Raw genomic sequence first — 24,699 nt, 5'->3', positions numbered from 1 at the left:
ATTTTTTTTTTCCCTAAAAACTCAAAAGAAAAATCTTCATAAAAAATCTGGTCTTAAAAATGGTGGTGTTATTTTGAAAATGACTTGCATTTTTTTGTTGTAGGAGTTGGAAAGTGACTACTTGTAAAGTGGACAAGAATACAGGTTATCTTTTTTCATTTTATCGTACTTTATAATCCGGCATGTCAAAAACTAATTTATTAGAGATCGAAACTCTATTTAAAGTTTTGCTGCTAAATAGACTAATGTCTGAGTTAAGTACTAGACCAACCAGGTTAGTTTATAGGTTATGTCTTTTTTTTTTTTTTGGTCAGGTAGGTTATGTCTTTTATATGCTTGCAAGCTTCACACGATTCAGAATCATGTATTGTATATGGATTTTTATTTTTTTTGTTGGTTTACACCTGTATATGGAAGTTGAATAATTAAGAGAAAATGTATGTTATGGAAGCTAAGCCCAAATGTTACGGAAGCTAAGCCCATATGATGGGGAATCCATCATTCACTTATTAGTCTTCTCAAACTTTAGTTTAAAGACGGCACACACTTAGTCCAATCATAAAAATAAGTGAGAAAATCTAAACCAATAATAACATTCCACGCTAATGAAGAGAAAATGATGAACTGAGTTTTCTTGAAGAATAAGAAACTAGAAGTATGAATAATTGCAGAATTGAAAAGTATAGAATATGGAACTTTAAAAGAGTAGGAACAGAAAAAGAATTGATTTAGAACATTGAATATAGCTTAACCTTCACCAAGGACTAGGCCTATGTATATATACAGCAGATACCTTGTGCAAAAGGCTGAAAACAGAAAACAAAACTAACTACCTACCAATCTTGTTATCTTGTTGATTTTCTTTACAATCTTGATAATAACCTTTAATTCATTTTGACTCATACTCTTAATACCTCCCCCTGTCAAACTCAGGTTAGACCTTTGGACAATTTTGAGTTTGTATTTTAATCTCTCAAATGAAGTAGTAGCAAGAGGTTTTATCAAAATGTCTGTTATTTTTGCTCATAGTTAGAAATGTGAACAACCCGAAGAACATGAATTATGAGACTTTGCTAACAGCAAAGCTCAAGTCAGACCTAGTGATTGTATAATTTAGGATCTTCAAACAGCTCAGAACCTGTAGATAACAACTGCAAAAAAGAAACCATAGGTGTAGGCATAACACTTGCCTCAGACATATTCAATTTCGACAAAAGATCTCTTATATACTAGCGTGATAATCCGTGCAATGTACGGGATTCACGAAATTTAAACCCTTTTAAAAGAAAAATACTAAGAATATAACTAAAATGTATTCTACAAAAATAGACATGTTGTATTAATTTTGAATAATTACAAAATTATCATTATACTAAAATAAAAAAATAGAATAAAACAATTATTCAATATGTCAATAAATGGCATAACATATTTTCTAAGATAATAAAAGATAATAAGATATCCAAACAATTGTTAGACACTAAAAAAACAGAAAAAAAAGTCCAACAGAGATGTAATTTATTATTATGTATTATCTTAGAAACACATAATGTCAAGATACCTACTGATAACAAAACAAAATATATACAACATATATAAATTTGTTCATCAAACAAAAGATAAAATATGCCCAAGACAAATTAACATATAATTCAAAATATCCATTAAATAGAGTTATACATAGGAGGTCTAATGTCGCTAGATCGATAACTCTATCTGCCGTCTAGCTATCGAGCCGAGTTTCAAAGTAATGATATCACCCTCCTTTAAGTTGTATATTCTACAACATTCCCTCCACCCAACTCCAAATTTCCATTCTCCACCTCTTCCTCCACTTTTCAGTAAGTGGAAGAAGACATTCTTCTCTACATTAGAATCTAGACCAGTGATTATCCAAATTGAGCCATCTCCACACAGTTTAAGATACGCAGCGAATTTTGAAGCCAAATACTGCAAGGAATAATTCATAGTTAACACAAACATAAAAGATTTAGGAAGAACATCCAATCAGCTTGCAAGAAAAAAAAAAGATAAAAAAAAAACTCTTTTGAAATCAAGTTACCAATCTAGGTTGTGCAACATCCGAAGCTGTGATTTTCTTTTCATAAGAAACCTCTGGAGAGTATCTAATTCAGGATAATACGAATATGTTAGTCGCCACACTGAAAAATAGCAAGCTATCCCATGATATTAAAATCAGAAACACAAAGAAAAAGTTACATCTAGCATTACCTAGGATCAACCAACTCGTTTGCCGCATGACTTTGTTCATTAACCTCCAATGATAAACTACTTCCACTAGACAAATCTATCGGATCATTGGGATTATCCCCTACCAGTGCCCCACTTTGATCATTGTCTTCATCAGCATCTGATGAAAACTGATCATCCGATGGTCCAGACCCGGAGAGAACAATCACATCAGCTGATGAGTCCTCATCCATCCTGGTGTACTTTATGTGGAACACTCTTGATACATTATCAAGTGTCTCTGGGTCCATTAGCTTAGGAACATAGAAGTCAGGATCAAGGTGAACTCGGATGGGTTGGTTATCCTTATCCCACAATGAAATAAAAAAAATGCCAAAACCGACATACCTAAATTGAACAGATGCCCCTCTATCGATAAAATAGAAAGTTCTAATATGTTCAAATGAGGAGTCAGTTATGAGCAACTGATCATTTTTTCTTACCACCTCCAGCACTAAACAATTATCTAACTCGTCAATGACATAGAACATTAGCCCCAATCGTTCCCCATGAGTTGAAACAAAATTTGGGGGAAGAGCTCTATCACCCTATATTCAAATTTGTTCCCAAAGTTAATTCATGTGTAACAAAACATGCTAAAAAAGCTTCACATAATTTTAACTAATTATTTAGCAAAGAGAGATATTTTAAATCTACCATTATTACCAACTGAGCAACACAAGAGAACAATAATCACGTAACTGAACTAACATTATAATGAGAAGAAAGCTTTAGCATAAATAAATGAGAAGATTGTAGTTCAGTAAATAGCTCAATGAATTTAAACAAAATATCCATAGAAAAGGGACAAAAGGACAGAGCAACCACTCCCAGACATGCAGAAAATAGTAGAAAATAACAAATTCAAGAACATATAGTCAAATCAGGAATCTAATTATATGAGATTGATACCACTGCCTAAAATTGCACATTGGCCATTATGTTTCGTTACCTGCTTATTGAAAACGCGAAATCTAAAAACCAGTTCTTTTTCGCTGGGCCAGTATACCTGGGTTGCTAAAAACCTCCTATTAGAACATAATGGTACAATTAGAATTTAAGACTGAGACTTTTAATCAAGAAAATAACTAACTAAGTATACAAAAAATAAAAAATAAAAAAAGTAACACACTAAAAACACATTAATGAAAAATAACCAAGAGACAAAGTTGGAAAATTATTACACAACATATTTTACACATTACAACAACTTCTGAAATCTGGCCTACATATAGATGAGGAGCCAATAAAATTAAATTACAACATGAAAAATATCTTAGTAAGAATTAAAAAAAAAAACTATACATGCCATAACATCAATATCAATATTTAATTGACATTAACATTTTCAAAAGTTAATCTGAAATATATTGAATGAAAAAATAAATGAGATTTCAATCAAATTGAAAATGAAACAAAGAAAACATCTTGTCTAATGCTCAACACCATACCTATTTGGATCTTCTCTATTGGCATTCATGGCCATTGAGACTTATCAAATAGAGAGACGTGCTATAAAGATTCAAGAAGAAAGAATAGATATTGTCTCCTACTGCAAAAAAGAGCATCATAATAAAGTCAACCCTAATAGGAGATTTCAACAAATTCAACAAAAAACAGCTGATAAAAATGAATCGAGAAAAATAAAGAACAAATATAAAAAACGAACAGCAACCATTCATAAACAAAAGATGAAATAGACGAACAAAAATATTGTTATTAATTATAGTAAATTAAATTTCTACTAATACTAATTATAATATTGACAAGTTACAGAAAGGTTACCACTACTACTAATAATAATTAAATGAAACAATCATGAATTATGAATTTCTTAATTAGAATATGCATTACAAACGATATGAAAGAAAGAAAATATACAAAAATTATATCAATCAATATTAAAATATAAAAGACCAGAATCAATATTAAAAAATTATAAATACGATTTTATTCTTTTTACTCTTAAAAATGTTTTCAATTATCTGCTTAATATTTTTTCTTATTGTATACAATATAGTAATACCAAAATTACCGAATTTCACACGGCCAATACAACCTCACTGAAACTGAATTAATTAACTTGCTAAAAAGAAATTAACAAAAAAAAGAATAGCTTCCTCTTATTATCCTTCGAACTTCTCTCATGTTAATAACTTACATTATAGTATGTAACCTTAAATGTAGCTTCTAATTTTAATTTTAATACCCTCCCGATCAAAGAGAAGGAAAATACCCTCCCCAGTATGATCTTCAACTGTTATTTTAATTTTAAATTTGCATAGAGAAAAAAATAAAAAAGAACACAATCATTCAGATAAATAGTACCAGAAAACCTTATTTTTATAAACAATCCACTCTACAATATGAGAAAACATTTTCAACAAATTTTCTGACCTTGGAGTGACATTAGTTATGTGCTTCAAACAAAAATCACAGTAATATGCACCATTTTGAGGATAGATACCCTTTCCACACACAAGCAGAATACCACCAACCTCCATCCTCAACAATACCTTGAATTGCACCAAAAATGATAAAAGAACCCTCCTATCCAATGGGCATTTCAGAGTTAATTAACAGCATGAATGAAAAAACAGATCTGGAAATTCTTGTTTGATTTTCTTTTTCGGTTCATTTGTGTATAAAAGAAACAGAAACACAACTAACTCAAAAGAAAACAACCTGATTGTTATCTTGAAGCTCTTCAATAGTGCATTTTCTAGTTAAACGCATGAAATCATCTTCCAATGAGAGAACTTTACCCTCATTTGCAATAAACAGCGGATGGGTACCATTGACACCTTGCTCAATCATACTAAAAAAAAATCAATGCAAATACTTGTACTTGTTACTCCAGATAGCTTGTAAATAAAGAATACAATAAACATCAACTAAATAAAGCATGCTAACCTCTGCCTGAACTCAACAACTTCAGGAATATCAGGATTAAATAACATTTGAGTGGCATACATCACATTTTGAAGACCTACTTGACCTACACAACAACAAAGAAAGAGTCTAGAAAACTTTATTGGAGACAATACCTATAGCAGCCATGAGATGTACAGAAAAAAAAATATACCCCTAAAGAACTTGACTTTTGCAAGCTGAATCACCACAACAGGCTGCTCCACATAGCCAGAGGCAAGGAAATGATTCACTTGATTAACATAATCCCCAAACAATGCACATCGCACTGTAAGACTGAAACTCAAAAGATCACAAAGAATAAAATAGAAAATAAGCAAAAAAGATCATTAAAAGATAAAGAGAAAGCAGCAGAAATCACTCAATGAACATACTCTTTTGAAGTTAATTCTAATGCAATCATTTTTACAATTTTCCCCTCTTTTGCATATTCTTTCTCTTCTCCGACTGAAGTTAAAAGACCAATGACATCTATTCCAAATAAACACGATCTATTAACTATTCAAAGGATTTGTTAAAAAAACTTCAATAACAGAAAAGCAAGAAGTTATACACACCAACTAAGAAATCATAATCTTGGGTCATGTTCAACAACTCAGAAAAAGAAAACATGTTGAAACAAGTCTTAGGGATGACATCTTCATCAACAGCTACAACAGTGGTTCGGTGAAGAAAAACCAATTTGAATTCATGAGAAGTTGCTCTATAACTACCATGATTTGACACAATAGTAAAATATGCCATTCTATAAACTTGTCCTTCAACTATATGATCTCTAAACCTATTAAGCAGTGGTTTCTTGACTGTAGCTTGCATTTTTCTACACTAGAAATGGAACAAAAGAACAAAATCAGAATAATCAAACACATAATGTAAAGTTGAAAACTTTAAAAAACAACAAGTAAGACCATATTTAAAAGAGAAGCTAATAGGGGCTAACATGCTCATCAAGGAGAATCATCTCCATTGAGTTAGGAACCTTATGGTTACCAAAAGAGGGTACAACCCAAAGTCTTAGAACCCTAACTTTCAGCCTCCAAGCCTCTCTAGGAGGATGCATCTTAGAAATCATATCAAATGGAGGAGGCATTGCAATAAAAAGAAAGGAGATAAAATGAGTTGATGAAATTGATCAAAATGTAAACAGTAAATTTCTGAAATAAATATAGCTTAGGAGGAAATACAACACAGCAGAATGTTTGTGCATTCAATGTGCTTCACCCACATTCCTTTTATAGAAAAAATTCAGGACACAATCTCACATTTTTGAATTCAAATCCAGGAGGGAAATGGAGGGTAATTGAGTTGAATCACCAAATTTTTCATTTAATGAGTAAGAAACTATGAATCATTTCATATCAATCACATCACAACTCACCAAACAGATGGGATAGAAAGCACATACCTTGATAAAAATTCCCACATTCTCATCTCCATTCAATGGCACATACACAACTAATCATAGGAGTAAAAGCTGAAACAACACAAAAGCAAGAAAAAGAATTGATACTTTCGAGAAATAAAAAAATAGGGACCAAAAATTGAGATATCACACCACAACTACTGTAGTGCAGCTACATGTCATTAGGCCATAGGAAATGCAGTCAGCAACTATCCCAAACAATGATTCTAGTGATGGCAATCAGAGTTGATAAATATGTTAGGTAGGGATACATTGGAAACAGCAGATAATGGGAACAAAAGTATAGACAAACATGAATAGAAACATGTCAATCACATCAACATTCATGAAATGGATGATAATGAAACCTGATACGTCCATCATGATTCCCAAATTTCCAATTTCCAATAAAGAATATATAGCACAAACTTATTATGTGTGGAGAACACATTTTCATGAAAAGACCAGCTGCTGGATAGTTTTTTCTTTGGCTAGGGACATGTGCTAGTTAGACAAATAATAGCATGAACCCATTTTACTCGCACAAGGACATTTTTTTCTCAAGGAACGTGTTAACTTGAGGCCAAGCAGGTGTATCTCCATCTAACAGCTGAAGAATAAAACAGAATTAAAACAACCAAGAGATAAATCTAATCCAATTCAGTTGAACTTGAAAAAAAAAATAAACAAATAAACAACAGGTTACACATCATTTTTTGTAAATCACATCACCACTCATAAATAGATTAGGTACAATGAGGAAAAAGCTATGAATTAATTCATATCAATGACATCAGTAATCACCAAATAGGTTTGATAGAAAGTCCACACCTTCATAGGCATTCCCACATTCTCATCTCCATTCAATAGCATAGAGACAACTAATCATAGGAGCAAAACCCGAACCAACACAAAAACAGGAAAAATAAGTGAAACTTTCAAGAAATCAAGAAATAGGGACCAGAAATTGTGAGTTGATATAAATTGGTTAGGTAAGGATATATTCAAACCAACAGATGAGTGGGGAAAAATAGCAAGATGATACCATCTTAATCTAACCATCTTAATCTAAGAAAGCCAATTCCACTGGGAATGACATATAAAATTCAGGAGAAACACCCCATGTCTTTTCAAGAGGTGAAATAGCAAATAATTTTGACATAAATAATTTAAAAGAAATGAGAATCAAATTGAGTTGAATAACCAAATCTTTCATTCAATGAGGAAAAAGCTATAAATCAATTCATATCAATCATATCACAACTCACAAAATAGGTTTGATAGAAAGCCCATACTTTCATAGGCATTCTCACATGGTCATCTCCATTCAATAGCATATAGACAACTAATGATAGCAGCAAAAGCTGAACCAACACAAAAACAGGAAAAAGAAGTGAACTTTTGGAGAAATAAAAAAATAGGGACCAAAAATTAAGATTTCACACCACAACTACTACAATGCAGCTAGATGTCATTCGAGAAAAGGGAAGGCAGTCACCAACTACCCCAAATAATGATTCTAGTGTTGGCAATGAGAGTTAGTAAATGTGTTAGGTAGCAATAAATTGGAGACAAGAGATAAATGGAAACAAAAGTATACACAAACATTAATAAAAAGCTGTCAATTACATCAACATCCACGAAAAGGATGAGACTGAAACCTCATACCTTGATAATGATTCCAAAATTTTAAATTTTCAATAAAGAATATATAGCACAACCTTATTACATATGGAAAACACATTTTGATGGAAAAATCAATTTATATCAATCACATCACTACTCACCAAATAGGTTTGATAGAAAGCCCATACCTTCATAGGCATTCTCACATGGTCATCTCCATTGAATAGCATATAGACAACTAATCATAGGATCAAAACCCTAAGCAACACAAAAGCAAGAAAAACAAGTGAAACTTTAAAGAAATCAAGAAATAGGGACCAGAAATTGAGATATGACACAATACCTACTACAGTGCACCTAGAGCTCATAAGAACATAAGGAAGGCAGTAATCAACTATCCCAAACAATGATTCTACTGATAACAATCAGAGTTGCTATAAATTGGTCAGGTAAGGAAACATTCAAACCAGCAGATGACTGGGGAAAAAAAGTATACACAAATATGAGTAAAAATCTCTCAATGACATCAACATTCATGGTAGAGATGAGATTGAAACCTCATATGTTGATAATGACTCCAAAATTTCGAATTTCCAATGAATAATACAGAGCACAACCTAATTATGTATCCAGACCACATTTTCATGTGAATATAACATCAAACATAGATAAGGGGACATGTTTCAGAACACAGAAAATAGTATAAAAAGTCTAGGAATTTGTTGAATATAAACAAAGTAAAAAATTAAAAATATATTCATGAAAAAAAATAAAAATACATGCAACAAACAATTCAGCAGATAACAAATGGAGATCTGATAATGAGTTAAAACTGAAAGTTAACAGCAACTCCAAAAAATTCTAAGCAAGAACATGAACCCACAAAAAAATTGAATAACCAAATCTTTCATTTAATGAGGAAAAAGCTATGAATCAATTCATATCAATGATATCACCACTCACGAAATAGGTTAGATAGAAAGTCCATACCTTGATAGGTATTCCTACATTCTCATCTCCATCCAATGGCACATAGACAACTAATGATAGCAGCAAAAGCTGAACCAACACAAAAACAGGAAAAAGAAGTAAACTTTTGGAGAAATAAAAAAATAGGGGCCAAAAATTAAGATTTCACACCACAACTACTGCAATGCAGCTACATGTCATTCGAGAAAAGGGAAGGCAGTCACCAACTACCCCAAATAATGATTCTAGTGCTGGCAATGAGAGTTAGTAAATGTATTAGGTAGCAATAAATTGGAGACAAGAGATAAATGGGAGCAAAAGTATACATAAACATTAATAAAAACCTGTCAATCACATCAACATTCAGGAAAAGGATGAGACAGAAACCTCATAGCTTGATAATGATTCCAAAATTTTAAATTTCCAATAAAGAATATATAGCACAACCTTATTACATGTGAAAAAAACATTTTGATGGGAAGACCAGCTGCTGGATACTTATTTCTTTGGGGAAAGACATGTGCTAGTTAGAGAAAGAACACATTGAAGCCATTTTAATGGCACAAGGCCATTCTTTTCTCAATGAACCTCTTAACTTGGGGTCAAGGAGGTGCATGTCCTTCCAACAGCTGAAATATAAAACAACTAATCATATGAGGTAAACCTGAACCAACAGAAAAAAAGGAAAAACAAGTGAAACTCTCAAGAAATCAAGCAATACAGACCAGAAATTGAGATATGAGACCATACCTACTACAGTGCAGCTACACCTCATAAGACCATAGGGAAGACAGTAATCAACTACCCCAAACAATGATTCTACTTATCACAATGAGAGTTGGTAAATGTGTTAGGTAAGGATACATTCAAAACAGCAGATGAGTGGGAAAAAAAAGTTTAGATAAAAATTAAAAAAAATCTCAAAATGACATCAACATTCATGAAAGGGATGTGATTCAAACCTCATACCTTGTTAAAGATGCCCAAATTTCGGATTCCCAATAAAGAATATACAGAACAACCTTATTATGTATCCAAACCACATTTTCATGTGAACATTACATCAAACATAGATAACAGAACATGTTTCTCAAAACAGAAAACAGTTTAAAAACTCAAGGGATTTGTCGAATGTAAACAAAGTAATAAATCATAAATATATTCATGAAAAACACAAAACACATGCAACAAATAATTCAACAGGTACCAAAAGGAGATCTGATAATAAGTTCAAACTGAAGGTTAACAGCAACACCCAAAAAAATATAACCAAGAACATGAACCCACAAAAAAACCAAGTGACATACAGAATTTGCAAATTAGAAATTTCAGAAACCCTAGACAATAACATGTGGGTTAAACATCGAATAGATACCAAAACGATCACAATTTGCAAGATTAGGAATTTCACAAACCCTAGAAAATAAAATCTCAATTAACCATAGAACAGATACAAAAAATGATCAGAATTTACACAATCAAGGATTTCAGGAACCATACACAATAAAACCTACATCAATCGTCGAACCGATGACAAAATTCATCACAAAGATCGACAAAATCAAGGAAAAGAAAAAAACCAAGAGGATAATAGGTTTCGATGAACCTGATTGATTAATCTGAGATCTTGAATCTTACCGGGAAATTGGGAAATCAGTAACCCAGATGAACGGCGACGAACAAACTTCCAGGAGAACACAGCTCGTAGACAGAGTTTCGTACCGCAGACGAAACAAAATTTGAAGAAGAAAGCAAAGCTGCTAGGGTTCAAAGAAATCATTACCTATTCAAGCAGATCCATGAAGAGGGAAGGTTGGCTCAGTGATTCGGTGAAAAGGATGCGACGTTGCGTGAGAGAGAAGGTGAAAGGGATGGCTGACGACTGCTGACAGAGGAGCACATGCATCCCTGAACGTGAGGAGCCATACGGATGGTCCGATTTGCTTCGTCCAAAATTCAATTTTTTCCTCCTTGCAAATTGGACCGTCCGATTTGCCCCTAATATTTTATTTCACACACAACTCGCATGGTCCAACTTGTCCCCATCAAAAATCACAAAAAACTGCCCCACATATATGTGTAGCACCTCCTATTCCCATAACGCAGCACATCACACTTATGGAGTCCATAACCAAAAAACTGAGCCTAAAATAAAACACATTAGAATTTCTCTAGTGAGCTAATATTTAAAAAGACACACATTAGGATGAAATTAAAAAAAAACACAGAATTATCTTCAGCGATGCATCTGTGTCTGAATACCATGATGGATCTGTATTGAATTGTGGAGAGACAGTGGATGATATGAAATTATTGAAGTGACAACTTTGAGTTTGAAAAGGAAGAGTAATTTGTTAAGGCCAATTATAATGTACAGATGCTCTGATACAGATATTCCCATTCGATGAAGGTCATGCGGACATCTGGTAATTTACTATTTGGTAGACAGCAACTTGTCAGAGCCTTTCGCAACATGTGTTATCCAGCCGAGTCACATTCGAACTGATATGAGCAGCTGCAACCCTGTAAGGGTTCACTGTTGGGCTTCGTTTCATATATAGCCCAATGGCTATATTTTGAAGACACCAAAAAAGAACTTCTTTTTTTATTTTATAAGACAGCAAAAATAAAAAAGACTAATGTAATCCTGAACTAATTACTTTAAAAAATTTATATTTGTGAAAATATTCACATTACTTTTTACATATTAAAAAAATTATTTAAACACCAACTCTTATTCTCTCTTATTTTGATTAAATTAAATTATGAATCTCATTAATTTTTTTCACATTACATTTGTCACCTCTAAAATATATTCAAAAGATATAAAAAAAAAACTAATTTTATGCAGATTTTTTTTTAGTTTTAATTTAGATGACATTATATGATATTTGTCTCCCAAAATATTTTTTCAAGATTTTTGCTAGAAATTAGTAGTTACATAGAACATAAGTTTAAGATTAGCAAATAAGAACAAGTCTTGATATAATTATTTACGTACCTTTATTTATTAAACTTATTTATTTGATATAATTATTTATCTACCTTTATTTATTAAACTTATTTAAATCTTCATTTTCCAATATAATTAAATAACTTTATCCTAAAAAAATTTTTATAGTCATTTGAAATAAACTATAATATTATTAGTTTTTTGTAATTAAATTCAAATTTTTTAATTTCTAGTACAAGTAAACAAAATTAATTAAAAAAAAATATTTTAGACTTTTTAAAATTACTTCCAATCATTTAACATTTTAAATAAGAATTTTTATTTTCTTTTATTATTATTACTACTATTACTAGCAGTTTATATATTATTATTATTATTATTATTATTATTATTATTATTATTATTATTATTATTATTATTATTATTATTATTATTATTATTCCATATATTTTGATATATTTTCAATTGATAGTTAATACTAATCATATACTTTCAATTGGTCACATACATTCATATATAATGGTAGATGTTTGCCTAATGATTGAGTATTTTCTATATCGTGATTTTAAACGTACATATTTTCTTCCATTTGTTTTTTGTTTTGAGTCAAATTTCTTGGGTACATGATGTAAATTTTTTTCTTTGAACCTTATACTTACTTGGCTTATAATACACACTAATTGAATTAAAAAGATTAAGATTCAAATACCCTCCAATGAAGCCGAAAATACTAAGATCCTATTAACAAAACCCAACTGTGCCAATTTCTATTATTCTTTGTAAGAGCAGGTTAAGCCACAACTAAACTATAATTCCACTCCCCTCATTCTTCAAACTCTGCACTCAGCTATAACACGTGTCAAACAGAAAATAATTTCTGTAAATCTGTATCAATTAACATCTGTATCATAGAGTGACCCATTTGTTAACTGAATCTGTTGAAACAATGATAGACAATGTGACCAAAACGACCACAAACTTAGCATTCAGGTCAAGATGAATTTCTAAAGAAATGTCCTCTTATAGAAAATCTATCCCCTCTACCTCTTTTTCCAACACTTCCTCTCCTAGAATTTGAAAAAGAAGAAAAAGGACTCTGAGCTAAATTTTTTTGGATCATAGATTGCTTAGGCTTTTGATACTTGTCAATCATAATTATGTTTAATAAATATTTTATGTTTAAAATAAGATTTATTTATTTATTTATTTTAATTAATTTATAATTTTATTTTTATTATTATTATGTTATTGTTGATTTTTTGAGATATTGTTGAGACTTATTATGTTATTATTGGTTATTTAAAATTTGATGTTGATTAATTTACAAAATCGCAAATCTAATACAATCCAAACTGCTTAAAATTGGATTGGATTTTGTTTAAAAATCATCCCATCCAAAATCGCACCGCAAATAAAAATAGTATTCGAATCGAATCAGTTTTTAATTCAAAGTGATCCAAACCGCACTATAAACATCCCTAAAAATAAAAAACAAAACTAACTAACTACTAATCTTGTTATGTTGCTGACCTTCTTTAAAATCTTGATAATCAACCTTCGACTCATTTTGACTCACACTCTCAATAACTAGATCGATATATTATATAGTTTCATTTCAAAGTATAATCAAGTTTTAAAATTTCTTTTTCTGGAGCTATTTGATCACATCAAGAACAACACCTAATCCACTACCTACGTGTAGTTAATTAGAGTTCTAAATGATGATATATGGCTCCTGCCTCCTGCTTTGCTTAGAAGTGATGAATGAATAATTGATATGATTAGTGCTTGTTTGGGCACCATTATTTTGATAAAAAAAGATCTTTTTTTATTGAAAAAAGATCTTTTTTTATTTTTTAGCATGTTTGGCAAATTTCTAGTAATAAAAGTAAAAACACTAGAAAAATCAAAAAAAGATCTTTTTTGAGAAGCTGTAATTTACATATTTTTTTAAAAGATCTTTTTCTCTTAAAAAAAAGATGTTTTTCATCTAATAAATAAACAAAAAAAGTACTTTTATATCGTTATACCCAAACATAATTGATAGATAAAAAGATTTTTTTGCATGAGATACCCAAACATAAAATTACTTTTACTTTTCCATAAGATCTTTTAAAAAAAGATAATTCAAAAAAAGATCTTTTCTTAGAAGTTCACCCAAACAAGCTCTTAGTTGTATATATAATCAGAATTTACTCTAATTGGCTTGTTAATAATGACTAGTTTCATTTATTTTGCATCTATGCATGCCATGTTATGATACTTGATGAAATGGTGCCCCCACTTTGGCAACTCAAATGGATGATTGTCCACTACATATGCATACATTAAAACAACCAAGCTATTTAATTTATGTGACCTCCTCAATAGGGGTGCACAGACCCGGCCCGGCCCGATCCCGAACACTTTAGGGGCTAATTTGGTGTGATTTCATCGGGTTTAGAGTCGGATAAGGGTCTCAAAAATAGACCCGGTCATTATTTCGGGTCGGGTCCGGGCCATAGTTCGGGTCACCCGAAGTCGGCCCGGTGGCCCGGTGGCCCGGTCATCATACACAATTAATATTTTGTGTTATTAGTGATGGATCATGACTATTATGTGGAATTTAAGTATTGTAAACCTTAATATTTTGTGTTATTAGTCATTATAAGACTATAAGTTAATGTTTTATGTTTAGAATGCATAAGACTTTAGACTAATGCATAATATTGTGGTATTTGTATTGATTTAAATATTTGGTATTATTAGACAATATTAGTATTGATTGTGGTTATACTTTAATTTTAAAGAAGAGTTGGTTCTTGTTATATTTTTCTAAGTGAATTTTACCATGTTAAATAATGGTTGAAGTCTTGAAAATTTGGATATTTTTACATGCTAGTTTACAAGAAGGTATCAACGTAATATAATGTTAACGGCCCGATTTTCACCCGGTATAATTGTGGCCCGAAAGTGTATTGGTTTCATCGGGTCTAGGGTCGGATTCGGGTCTAAAAAATAGACTCGGTGTATATTTCGGGTCGGGTCTGAATCATATCAAACCCGGCTTCACCCGTCTCATGTGCACCCCTACTCCTCAAGAAGGAAATAGAAATTTCATGCTCTTAATTGCCTTATTACCCAATTTCGAGGACTATTTCCATTGCTTAGGACAAGAAATAAATAAATGACCTACCTAGCAAAAGTAACAAATTAAATCTTCAGAATTATGCAAGTAAATCAATAAATTAAGATAATCTATGACTTTAATTATGCTGCAGTTATATCACACACACTTTATTTTAACTTTGGTAATTTACAGAAGCAATCTTTTTGTGAGCAAGGAGCCCTACATATACAACATAATCAATCAATCAAACCCAAACTCTAATGTTTCAAATATCGTTACTAAACATCAAAAGCTTTAATGAAATCCGAAAATGAATTTTCTCAAAATAATTTTTTCAAATGTAATTTTTTATCCTTTTTTTTTTCCTCATTCAGAAAATATATGATAAAAATCATACTTCAAAAAAATTGCTTAAGAGAATCAATTTTCAATGGAACCAAAAGCCATAATAATAATAATAATAAAATTGCTTGTAAAAACCAAAAACCTTGAACACAAGCATGCTTTGCTTCCAAAATAAAATCTAGAGAAAAATAAAGCATTCCAATGAAACACGTGGGTTGTCAAGTGATTCTTCATGTGTGACGACGTCGTTTTCCTTTCTACAGTTCTCCTTCACCACACCCTTCCCCGGCGCCAACCTCCGACCGCCGTTTCCCCGTGGTTTCACCTGATTCCTTCTGTTTCCGTCGCAGAACCTCCCCACAGACGACGGAGACCTCGCTCTCCGGCCGGTACTCTCGCCTGGACGACGGCGAACTTGACCGGAATCCCTCTGGCAAGCGGACTGCGGACTTGCCGGAACCCTCTTTTCCGGCAGCGTTCTCGATGGAGATTTCGGCCTTCGTTCTCTGCCACCGATACTTTTTGCATCGCAGGAATGCTTCGATTGGGAACGGTTCAGGTTCTGTGTTCCCTCTATGGTTCTTAGCTTGCTTGTGGCTTCGTCTTCTCTAGTTTCGGCTCCGGTGGCGGCGGTAGTAGCGTTGGTGGTGGTGGAGAAGAAGCTCTCGCTAATGCTGCATGTCTCTGTAATCTGAGACACTTCCAGAGAGACTTGTTCCTGAGCTTCGTTGAAGATGGGGCACTTTGAATATTGGATTTTGGGAAGTTGGGTCTCTGTTTCTATCGTCAAAACTGAAACTTGGGGTTTGGAAATTGGTGTTTCAGATAGAACCTCTTTCACTACCGATTTTTCTTCAACAGGTGGTGGTGATGGTGGAGCTCTGTGGTTTAGGTTTTCATGGGTCAAATCTGATTTAAGGGCATTTCGGTCTTTATTGGTGTTTGGAGTATTGATGGTGCTGAAGCAGCAACCCATCTTGGATCAAAGTTGTTATCAAGAGAGGTTTTAGAAGGTGGCAATGGTGAGAGGCATTGTTGTTGGAAAGATCAATGCAATTGAATTGGCTTCATTATTTGTTCAATTCATAAAGTGAGGAAGGGGTTTGATTTGATGCTTAAGGTGAACTTGTTACACTTGTTTATATATATATATATATATAGCTTTGATCATGGTAGTGATGAAGGATACACTTGTGTCCAATACCTTTCACCATTGACTTGTTGAAAGTTGAAACATTATGTATTGATCAATAATAATACATCATGCTACTCTATTATAATGACAATCTAATCAATATTAAATCAAAATAATATATATAATGTAGTTGATAGACAATTTTGTATCACCAATTATCATTACCCTGAATTTAAAACCTAGCTTTTCCACCTAACTGAAAGTTATGCAGGCAAGATTAGTAATATTTTAAGCTTAAATTCTTCCAAGTCTTATACGGGTACTATACAACTAGCATGACATTCTGAAATAACAGAGAAAATGGAGTACGTAAGTATTATATCCACTAATATTAGCATCATAGCATGTCATGATCCATTATATATATACAGTATTAACCTTTGAATCACTTTTTGTTTATATTTTTATGTAATACAAGATATTTTTTTTTATGTTTCATATATTTTATCAATTATTTTTAATATTAAAAATAAAAAATATACAAAAATAATACATATAATATTCTACGTTTAAGAAATGAAATTAGTTACACATATGGGTGGAGCAGTGACGGAGTTACGGGGCGAGTGGAGGCCTCGGCTCCCCTCAACTTTTTTAAAAAAAGATTAATATTAATAAGTCATTAAGTATAATTTAATTTTTTTTAATTTATTTAGTATTTAGTCTAATATAAATAAAAATTCAGTCTAACATAAATATTAATGATTTCTAATATCTAAAAAATAAGTAACAATATTAAAAAAATATGAAAAGATATTATTACTAATATTTTTTAATTAAATAAAATTTTTCAATTCCCATAAAGTAGATTTTTTTCTTCTTGTGAGCGTCCTTCTTGATTCATTTGGTATTAATTTTTTCTGTTTCAACTACTACAACTGAGAGTTCTTTTTCAACTATGAATATTGTGAAGAATAATTCAGAAACAAAATGAAAGATAAATTTCTTGCAAATTGTCTTTTAATTATATTGAAAAGAAAATTGCAGAAAAATTTGACACAAATTCTATTATCGATGAATTTATGAAATGAGGAATCGATCACTTCATTAATAAAAGGTACATATATATTTTTTATACTTTAAAATATATTCTCTATCAGTATATTTTTATAATACATTTTATATTATATAATTTTTTGCATATAATTTTTAATATTATATATTATTAGCCCCATGATACTATTTTTGGATCCGTCCGCGAGAGTCCATGAGGTAAAATCCTTCTTAAAAGTATTGTACTGTTAATATTGCATGTAAAGATTAGATAGTATCTCCAATGCTCCATAACCATGATAGTCTCATACTATAATTAACCACTACATATGAGATCCTGTTTCAATATATTTCTAAAAGCTACAAACACAAAATGTTCGGCCCTAAAAACATTTCTTTTCTTTTTCTTTGGCTATTTGCTATTTGAGTAGAGATTCATTGCATGGTATAACAGTTGTATTTATTTCATATTAAATCAGTTTGTATTAAAGCATTTGGTTTGAGTTTATAATTCATTATTATTTTCATGGTTGCAATAATTTTCCGTAATATTCACATCGCATCTTAACAAAACATAAGTTATTTATTCTATACTTTTGTAAGCAAAATAATAAAAATGAAAAAGAGAGAATATCCAAATATTACGCTGCCAACTTGCTACATTCCATGGTGATACTAATAACCGTTAGACATTTAAATTGCTTTCTTTAGCAATTAGTTTGTGATATGTGATTTGTGAAGCAATCAATGTTATTAAACTTGTGTGGTTGGGTATATTAGAAAAAGGAAAACACAGTTTGACTTGAAACTGTCCTTTATCTGGGAAGAATTCAAATTCCAAAATCTGACTAGTTTTTTCAGCAATACTACTATTCACTCAAATGAAAAATTATTATATTTAACAAATTTTAAATGGTTAAAATTTCAACATATTTTCTTAAATAATTAACTTTATCAATTTTAGAAGGAGTAATCTCTTGTACTTAATTATTGAAGAGACCATGTAGGTATGATTATTCATTTATTTTGCACAAATTACCACGATCTAGTTATATATCAAGCAAGAAAACGAAGAGAAGAATTCAAAAATTAATTCTGAAATTTCATGTGGGAGTGTTTTTGTTTATATGAAAAAAAAAAAGGAGAATGCTAGGAAGACAATGATTTTGTTGAACAATATGAACAACCACCAATCAAATAAAAACACACTACACCTCCAATATATCTATTGTTTACATTGTTTAATATTTTCATTATTTACCTATACTTTTTCTAAAAAAAAAGGTGAAATTCAAAAGTTAATTCTGAAATTTTATGCAATAAAATGAGAAACGGCAAAAGATGATTAAAAAGTGCAACATGATGATGGACAAGGCTGTCAATGTCGTGTTAAAGGACCTAACAACGGAAAGCAAAACCAAGAAAGACACTTGCCTTTCAAATTGTTGATATTGAATGTAGTAATCTCGGAAATAATTTGGAAGATTTGAAACTGGTTTTGTGATAATATTAGTACACGGTTTGTACCAAATAAAAGCATCCAATCATATGGCTACACATTACTTTTTTTTTTTCTTTTGGTATTTAACTTTTAGAAAAGTTTTTAAGTATACTGGTGTTTCAGTGATTTTTAATCGTTGATCTTAATTATATATATTTTTTATAATTAAGATTAACGGTTGAAAATTACTAAAATACCACTATATCAGTTGAAAATTTTCATAACTTTTATTACTTATTACCGATACAAAATTCCTCATTTCCAAATTCCAATATGAAATTACAAAGGATTGATTGGTTGGTTAGGCCCATCATAGAAATGGACCACCCAACTTTAATGGATCAATTTAAAAAAAAAAATTTGTAGCAAAAATAAATAAATAAATAAACTACCACTCCCCCTTCCCACAGTATACTGAAATTTATACACTAAAGTCATAACCCAAAAAAGAAGCCCTCAGAGCTCCACCTGATGATTGCAACGGTAACACACTAACACTAACATGGCTTCACCTTGATCTGCTAACAGCAAAGCAGAATTATATGCTTTTGGTTCTACACTGCTATCAAAGTGGTCCCAAACATTGGTTTAAATTTCTGCCACTGAAGATGAGTTAACACACTGAAATTTTGAATAACACTTCTCAAAATCAACACTGCACTACAGCCACATTAAAATCAGCCGCTTTACATGATTTCTCAAATTTGAGTTAACATATATTAGAAATATTGAATTAACCTTTGCAACAGGGAGGGGATGTTGCATTTTCCAATAAATCTGAACCAATCCACTCATTGATGGTTGGGTAAAAAAGTTGCAGAAAGCTTTGCCACTTACAGCATGTTACTGATATATTACATGTGGCATGACCGAGCATCAATAGTATGGGGTAAGCGTGTACCCATTATATATAATGCACATAAAAATGGTGGGAAAGAAAAGAATGGATCAAGAAGCAATCAGCTTTGAGGGAGATGCAGCCCTGTCGGATTCAATCATGGACTTAATATAGAATTCGCCTGCCTTGTATGATGACCTAACCATGGGACCAGATGCCACATACCGAAATCCCTGTGACAAACAAAGTAGGATTAATCCATCATTCATAACACATGATCAAGTTATAATAAGTACCATATGCAGCTATTTTTAATAGAATCCCCCTCTGCAAATCAACATGTCACATGCAACAATCAAAAAGAGAAATGCACCATGATTACACTCTGTTGCCATTATCAAGTACAGAATGCCATATGTAGTGTTAGGATTCTTACATGCAGGGCCACCGGCGTGTCCAAATGGTGTCCAAATTGCTTGCAAGGAATTTACCATGAGTTGGCAGCATACAGATTACTTTAAAGTTTAAACATACTGTGTGTGCAACAATGATGAAGCAAATGTGTTTGTCTGCCTCGACTTTTAAGAATATATTTAAATATTGGCAAGGAGCCCAAATGTTTTAAGATGTATGGTTTGACTAAAATATCTACTCATTTTATGAGATCCTAGCAAAAGTTACTGAACTGAGATTATGATAATAGAATACTAGAGAAATGATGATAACATCAAATATTAGTAATCATCTTTTATGCAATAAGTAACATACTAACATTCCTCTCGTTTATGGAAAAGTAAAATACAATTGATCGTAACCAATGGAACAAATATTAGAGACTTACCATTTCCATACCAAGTGTCTGATACTTCTCAAAGGCCTCAGGTGTAATGTACTCAGATACTGGCATATGGCGCTTTGAAGGTCTCATATACTGACCAAAAGTCATCACGTCAACACCAGCTGCTCTCACCTTCTCCATTGTCTTCACAACCTGGTCAGGTGTTTCCCCACAGCCTAACATTATTGAGGTCTTTGTGAGGGTTCCGGCAGGTGCATAATCTTTGGCCATCATTAGAACATCCATGGACTGTTTAAAATTAGCTCGGTGATCCCGCACAACACTTTGAAGCTCTTCAACTGTCTCGATATTATGTGCAAAGACATCTAATCCTGATTTAGCAACCTTCTCTACACAACTAGCTTCTCCTCGAAAATCAGGAACTGTTGCAACAAACATAGTTCAACGACTACAACAGAAAGAAATTCTGAATTTTATCTACAAAGGATAGTCCCTTGATAATAATCCATCTAAGAAAAAATCAACTAGGATTGAACCCTATGAAGAAATTATGTGACTGCAAATCAATTCTTCAAAATTTTACCCTAGTTCTGTATCAATAATGTCTTTATTCTTATCATTCTAATCAAAAGCAGTGCTGTCAAGACAACAGCTATTAATAAACCAACAGCTAACATAATAATTCGCATTCTAGGTACCACCACTTAGTTCTACTTGCTACCTAATAAACTTCAGTAAAAACAGAAAAACAAAAGACCATCCTTCCTTTCATATCCATTATTGATTATGTACTATACTTCCAAACAACCTAGGTGCTTGGAATTTTTCATTTATAAGAATGAGACATCCTCCTAGCAGGATAAGGTTAGGCTGCCATGCGTCAACAGTTTTAAGAACCGCAAAACATTCAAAATGCATACCTAAGGCTTCTATCAACATATTAGGCTTCAGTATCTTCAATTTCTGTACTGTTTCAGTAAAATGACCACTCCCTTGATCAGGTAAATCATCACGGTCAACACTTGTTATAACCACATAATCCAAACCCCATGACGCAATTGCTTCAGCCACATTGGTGGGCTCATCAGGGTCAGGTGGTGGAGGAGTCCTCGATGTCTTCACATTGCAAAATCTGAAAATTAACATAAAAATATCTAAATGGAAGGGTTCCACTGCCATCTATTCTATTAACTTATAAAACACTCTCTTATCAACGATTGTTCTACTTGAAATTTTCTAAAGCTAGAGTTCCCATTCCTAATCCTATAATCAACATCAAAAAATTCTATGCACTAATCACAAATTGAATTACATTAAATTGATATAAAATTCTATAAATAACAAATGATAGATACATAACCTGCAACCTCGAGTACAAGTGTCGCCGAGGATCATGATGGTAGCAGTGGCGGTGCCGGTCTCGCCGCCGGACCAGCACTCCCCTAAATTAGGACACTTGGCTTCCTCGCATACCGTGTGGAGCTTCAATTCTCGAAGCTTCTTCTTGATCTGCACGTATTTCTCACCTCCTGGGATCGACTCCTTCATCCACTTAGGCTTCGGCAGCGGCTTCTTCTTCGTTCCGACCTCCACCGAGTACGCATTCCCAGATTTTAGCGCAATGAAGTCCGACAGTGACGGAGACTCCTCCGCCAGACGAGCACGGAGCGCCGCCAGATTCTGCGGCGGCGGCGGGGGTGCTGCCGGCGGAGGCATCGTAGAAGAGGAAAAGAAGGATTTTGCGGCGGATTTGATATTCCGACCTGCGGTTCGAAAACGAGAATACATCATCATGGTGGTGTTTGCAGACAGTTAGGAACGATGAGGATGAAGATGAGGATGGCTCTCTCTCTCTGTGCCCCTGGTTTGGAGCTGAGATCGATCGTTGTCGCATACCAACCACTAACCACCACCATCGGCATCGTATTGGGCTGTATTTTGGGCCTGCTTATTGTGGGCTACACTGATGGGCCTTAATAAGCACTGTTTGGGCTTCAAATTTGTTGGTATCTAAGCTTACTTGTTCCTTTACCAAACAAAAGAAAAACGCTTACTTGTTCTGTTGTTCAGAACCAACGGTGATACTATATGACTAATTATTTTGATAATCTAATAATTTGTTAATTATTTGACCAATTTAAATTGGTTTAAATATTTTTTTTTTAATATGTGCTCTAAATTATAATTTGTTATTCAATAGTCCATGTGAGGTTTTCTTCGAACCCTTGCGAACATTTTTTTACCACATTTGGAGGATTTCGTTTGCAAAAAGAACAAAACAAAGATTGATGACAAGGTCATGCAAGATACTAGTTCAAGGAATGACTATTATTTAATATCTCTATAAAATTAATTAATAGATATTTAGCTACACCCACATTATTGTTTAATATGGCCTAAACCTAAAGCATGCAGGAACATGACAACCCTTAGATTCTATAATAAAACTGATAATCAAAATATTAGTTTTTTATACACGCACATAAAGTATTAATTAAGAGACGCTAGGTTGTTGCAAACTTGCAGTTTTGTCGTATTGGTCCCCGCTGAGATGGAAAATTATTGAGGTAAAAGAAGTCAAATTGTTCATCATTTTTCCAGTTTGGTGGGCCTTTTTGCTCCCTCGGAGAGAATATATTGAAATTTGAGACATCAAATTAAAGTTTCAAATGGATGGGGGTGGGGTGACAATATTTTCCATCTTTTACTTCAAGTTTATCGAACCAAAATGATGGTATGTGTTAGTTGCCAACATTTAAACATTCCCTTGGACCTTATTAGTAGCAAGATGTAGGTGTTATTAATTATGCCATCATGAACAATTCATGTGCATTTAGGTTTTATTTCATATCATCTCACAGAATAGAGACATTAGAAAGAGAACCAAAGAAAAGTATATAGGAGATGAGACAAATTTATTAGCGAGGAAAATATCTTTATTGTAAGATAAAAGAACACTTTTTGCATTGTGTTTATCACTATATCTTGTGTCCTAAATAATTAATATGGAGATTAGAGATTTAGAGGTAGCAAAGCAGCGGCAAATTTTGATTGGTGATCACTTATTTGTCCTCTTATGTTTGAGACAGCCAACAACGATAGCATTGTCAAATGTCAAATGTCAAAGATCAAAGGTGCCCAATTGCACATTGGTATTAGCATTCATCGGATACTAAAAAAAGTATGAAATTGCAAGCTCCTATTTGTTACCTTTGATCCACTTTTTTCCTTAGTCTTTTAATTTCTTTTTCCCCATAGGGAGATCTATCTAAGATCGACACTGTGAGAAGAAAGCTTTCGCAAGTTTGATTAAACTCAAATGATGACTACGTACTGATATCTATTTAATAATAATAATAAAAAAATTGAAATTCCAATTTTAAATAATAATTAATGTTTGATTTTACAGCAAACTTGTTTCAAATAAATGTAAGTGTTGATAGTTGATAGCGATAAGGCATCGTAGTATCGCAGAGATTCGGATAGCAGAGTGATGAATGAGGAATAGCTATTAGCTACCGTTGTTTTCTGGCGCACGCACACGGCACACGGCACACACACGTATATATATTATTAACATAAAATTTCATACATTAATAATAACTCTTTTCTAAAAAAAGGAAATTATTCTCACTTTATTTGTTTTGGCGAGCACCTTTTTTTTTTTTATATAGCTTATCATGTGTAAGTTACAAAATTGTATACGACTATACGTCATGCAAAATTGCAAATATAAAAATTAGGAATAGACGTTGTTGCACAAAAATAAAATCATAGATTTTCTCTAA

The 24,699-nt window shown here is 32.3% G+C and overlaps 4 protein-coding genes and 1 long non-coding RNA gene across 5 annotated transcripts; all 5 read right to left on the bottom strand.

Annotated features, from left to right (window-relative positions):
- Positions 1-1,634: 1,634 nt before the first annotated feature.
- LOC110265678 (uncharacterized) lies at positions 1,635-3,736 on the bottom strand. Its single transcript, XM_021108816.2, has 5 exons — positions 3,702-3,736; positions 3,203-3,278; positions 2,233-2,798; positions 2,063-2,126; positions 1,635-1,950 (listed from the first exon to the last, which is right to left on the bottom strand). Exons 1-5 carry the CDS (start codon positions 3,734-3,736, stop codon positions 1,699-1,701), a joined length of 993 nt encoding a protein of 330 aa, XP_020964475.1. The 3' UTR covers positions 1,635-1,698.
- Positions 3,737-4,669: 933 nt separating this feature from the next.
- Positions 4,670-6,271, bottom strand: LOC107612549 (replication protein A 70 kDa DNA-binding subunit C-like). Its single transcript, XM_021108102.2, has 7 exons — positions 6,122-6,271; positions 5,739-6,006; positions 5,556-5,652; positions 5,336-5,457; positions 5,164-5,248; positions 4,936-5,068; positions 4,670-4,800 (listed from the first exon to the last, which is right to left on the bottom strand). The coding sequence occupies exons 1-7, from the start codon at positions 6,269-6,271 to the stop codon at positions 4,684-4,686; spliced, it is 972 nt and encodes a 323-aa protein (XP_020963761.1). The 3' UTR covers positions 4,670-4,683.
- Positions 6,272-8,209: 1,938 nt separating this feature from the next.
- Positions 8,210-10,067, bottom strand: LOC148547202 (uncharacterized). Its single transcript, XR_015896823.1, has 3 exons — positions 9,929-10,067; positions 9,200-9,807; positions 8,210-8,467 (listed from the first exon to the last, which is right to left on the bottom strand). It is a non-coding gene; the product is annotated as an uncharacterized LOC148547202 (long non-coding RNA).
- A 5,316-nt stretch (positions 10,068-15,383) lies between these two features.
- On the bottom strand, positions 15,384-16,701 carry LOC107610473 (uncharacterized). The gene has a single exon (XM_016312524.2). The coding sequence runs from the start codon at positions 16,559-16,561 to the stop codon at positions 15,764-15,766; it is 798 nt and encodes a 265-aa protein (XP_016168010.2). The 5' UTR covers positions 16,562-16,701; the 3' UTR covers positions 15,384-15,763.
- Positions 16,702-19,965: 3,264 nt separating this feature from the next.
- Positions 19,966-22,831, bottom strand: LOC107613748 (lipoic acid synthase 1). The gene is made up of 4 exons (XM_016315872.3): positions 22,272-22,831; positions 21,832-22,043; positions 20,954-21,333; positions 19,966-20,345 (listed from the first exon to the last, which is right to left on the bottom strand). The coding sequence occupies exons 1-4, from the start codon at positions 22,703-22,705 to the stop codon at positions 20,223-20,225; spliced, it is 1,149 nt and encodes a 382-aa protein (XP_016171358.1). The 5' UTR covers positions 22,706-22,831; the 3' UTR covers positions 19,966-20,222.
- Positions 22,832-24,699: the final 1,868 nt, after the last annotated feature.

Source organism: Arachis ipaensis, chromosome B8 (genome assembly GCF_059453495.1).
Source record: "Arachis ipaensis isolate K30076 ecotype BB chromosome B8, ASM5945349v1, whole genome shotgun sequence".
Lineage (NCBI taxonomy): Eukaryota > Viridiplantae > Streptophyta > Magnoliopsida > Fabales > Fabaceae > Arachis > Arachis ipaensis.
This window is presented reverse-complemented; position numbering and strand designations above follow the sequence as displayed.

Excerpts from the sequence above, each read along its gene's own strand:
- LOC110265678 (XM_021108816.2), bottom strand. The coding sequence starts at position 3,736 with ATGGCCATGAATGCCAATAGAGAAGATCCAAATAG. Across the intron at positions 3,279-3,701 it reads AATAGAGAAGATCCAAATAG|GAGGTTTTTAGCAACCCAGG; the intron begins GTATGGTGTTGA and ends ATGTTCTAATAG. Across the intron at positions 1,951-2,062 it reads ATGTTGCACAACCTAGATTG|TATTTGGCTTCAAAATTCGC; the intron begins GTAACTTGATTT and ends TATTCCTTGCAG.
- LOC107612549 (XM_021108102.2), bottom strand. The coding sequence starts at position 6,271 with ATGCCTCCTCCATTTGATATGATTTCTAAGATGCATCCTCCTAGAGAG. Across the intron at positions 6,007-6,121 it reads TGATTCTCCTTGATGAGCAT|TGTAGAAAAATGCAAGCTAC; the intron begins GTTAGCCCCTAT and ends TTCCATTTCTAG. Across the intron at positions 5,069-5,163 it reads GTTGTTGAGTTCAGGCAGAG|TATGATTGAGCAAGGTGTCA; the intron begins GTTAGCATGCTT and ends ATTTTTTTTTAG.
- LOC107610473 (XM_016312524.2), bottom strand. The coding sequence starts at position 16,561 with ATGGGTTGCTGCTTCAGCACCATCAATACTCCAAACACCAATAAAGAC.
- LOC107613748 (XM_016315872.3), bottom strand. The coding sequence starts at position 22,705 with ATGATGATGTATTCTCGTTTTCGAACCGCAGGTCGGAATATCAAATCC. Across the intron at positions 22,044-22,271 it reads ACTTGTACTCGAGGTTGCAG|ATTTTGCAATGTGAAGACAT; the intron begins GTTATGTATCTA and ends GTTAATTTTCAG. Across the intron at positions 20,346-20,953 it reads AGACACTTGGTATGGAAATG|GGATTTCGGTATGTGGCATC; the intron begins GTAAGTCTCTAA and ends TGTTTGTCACAG.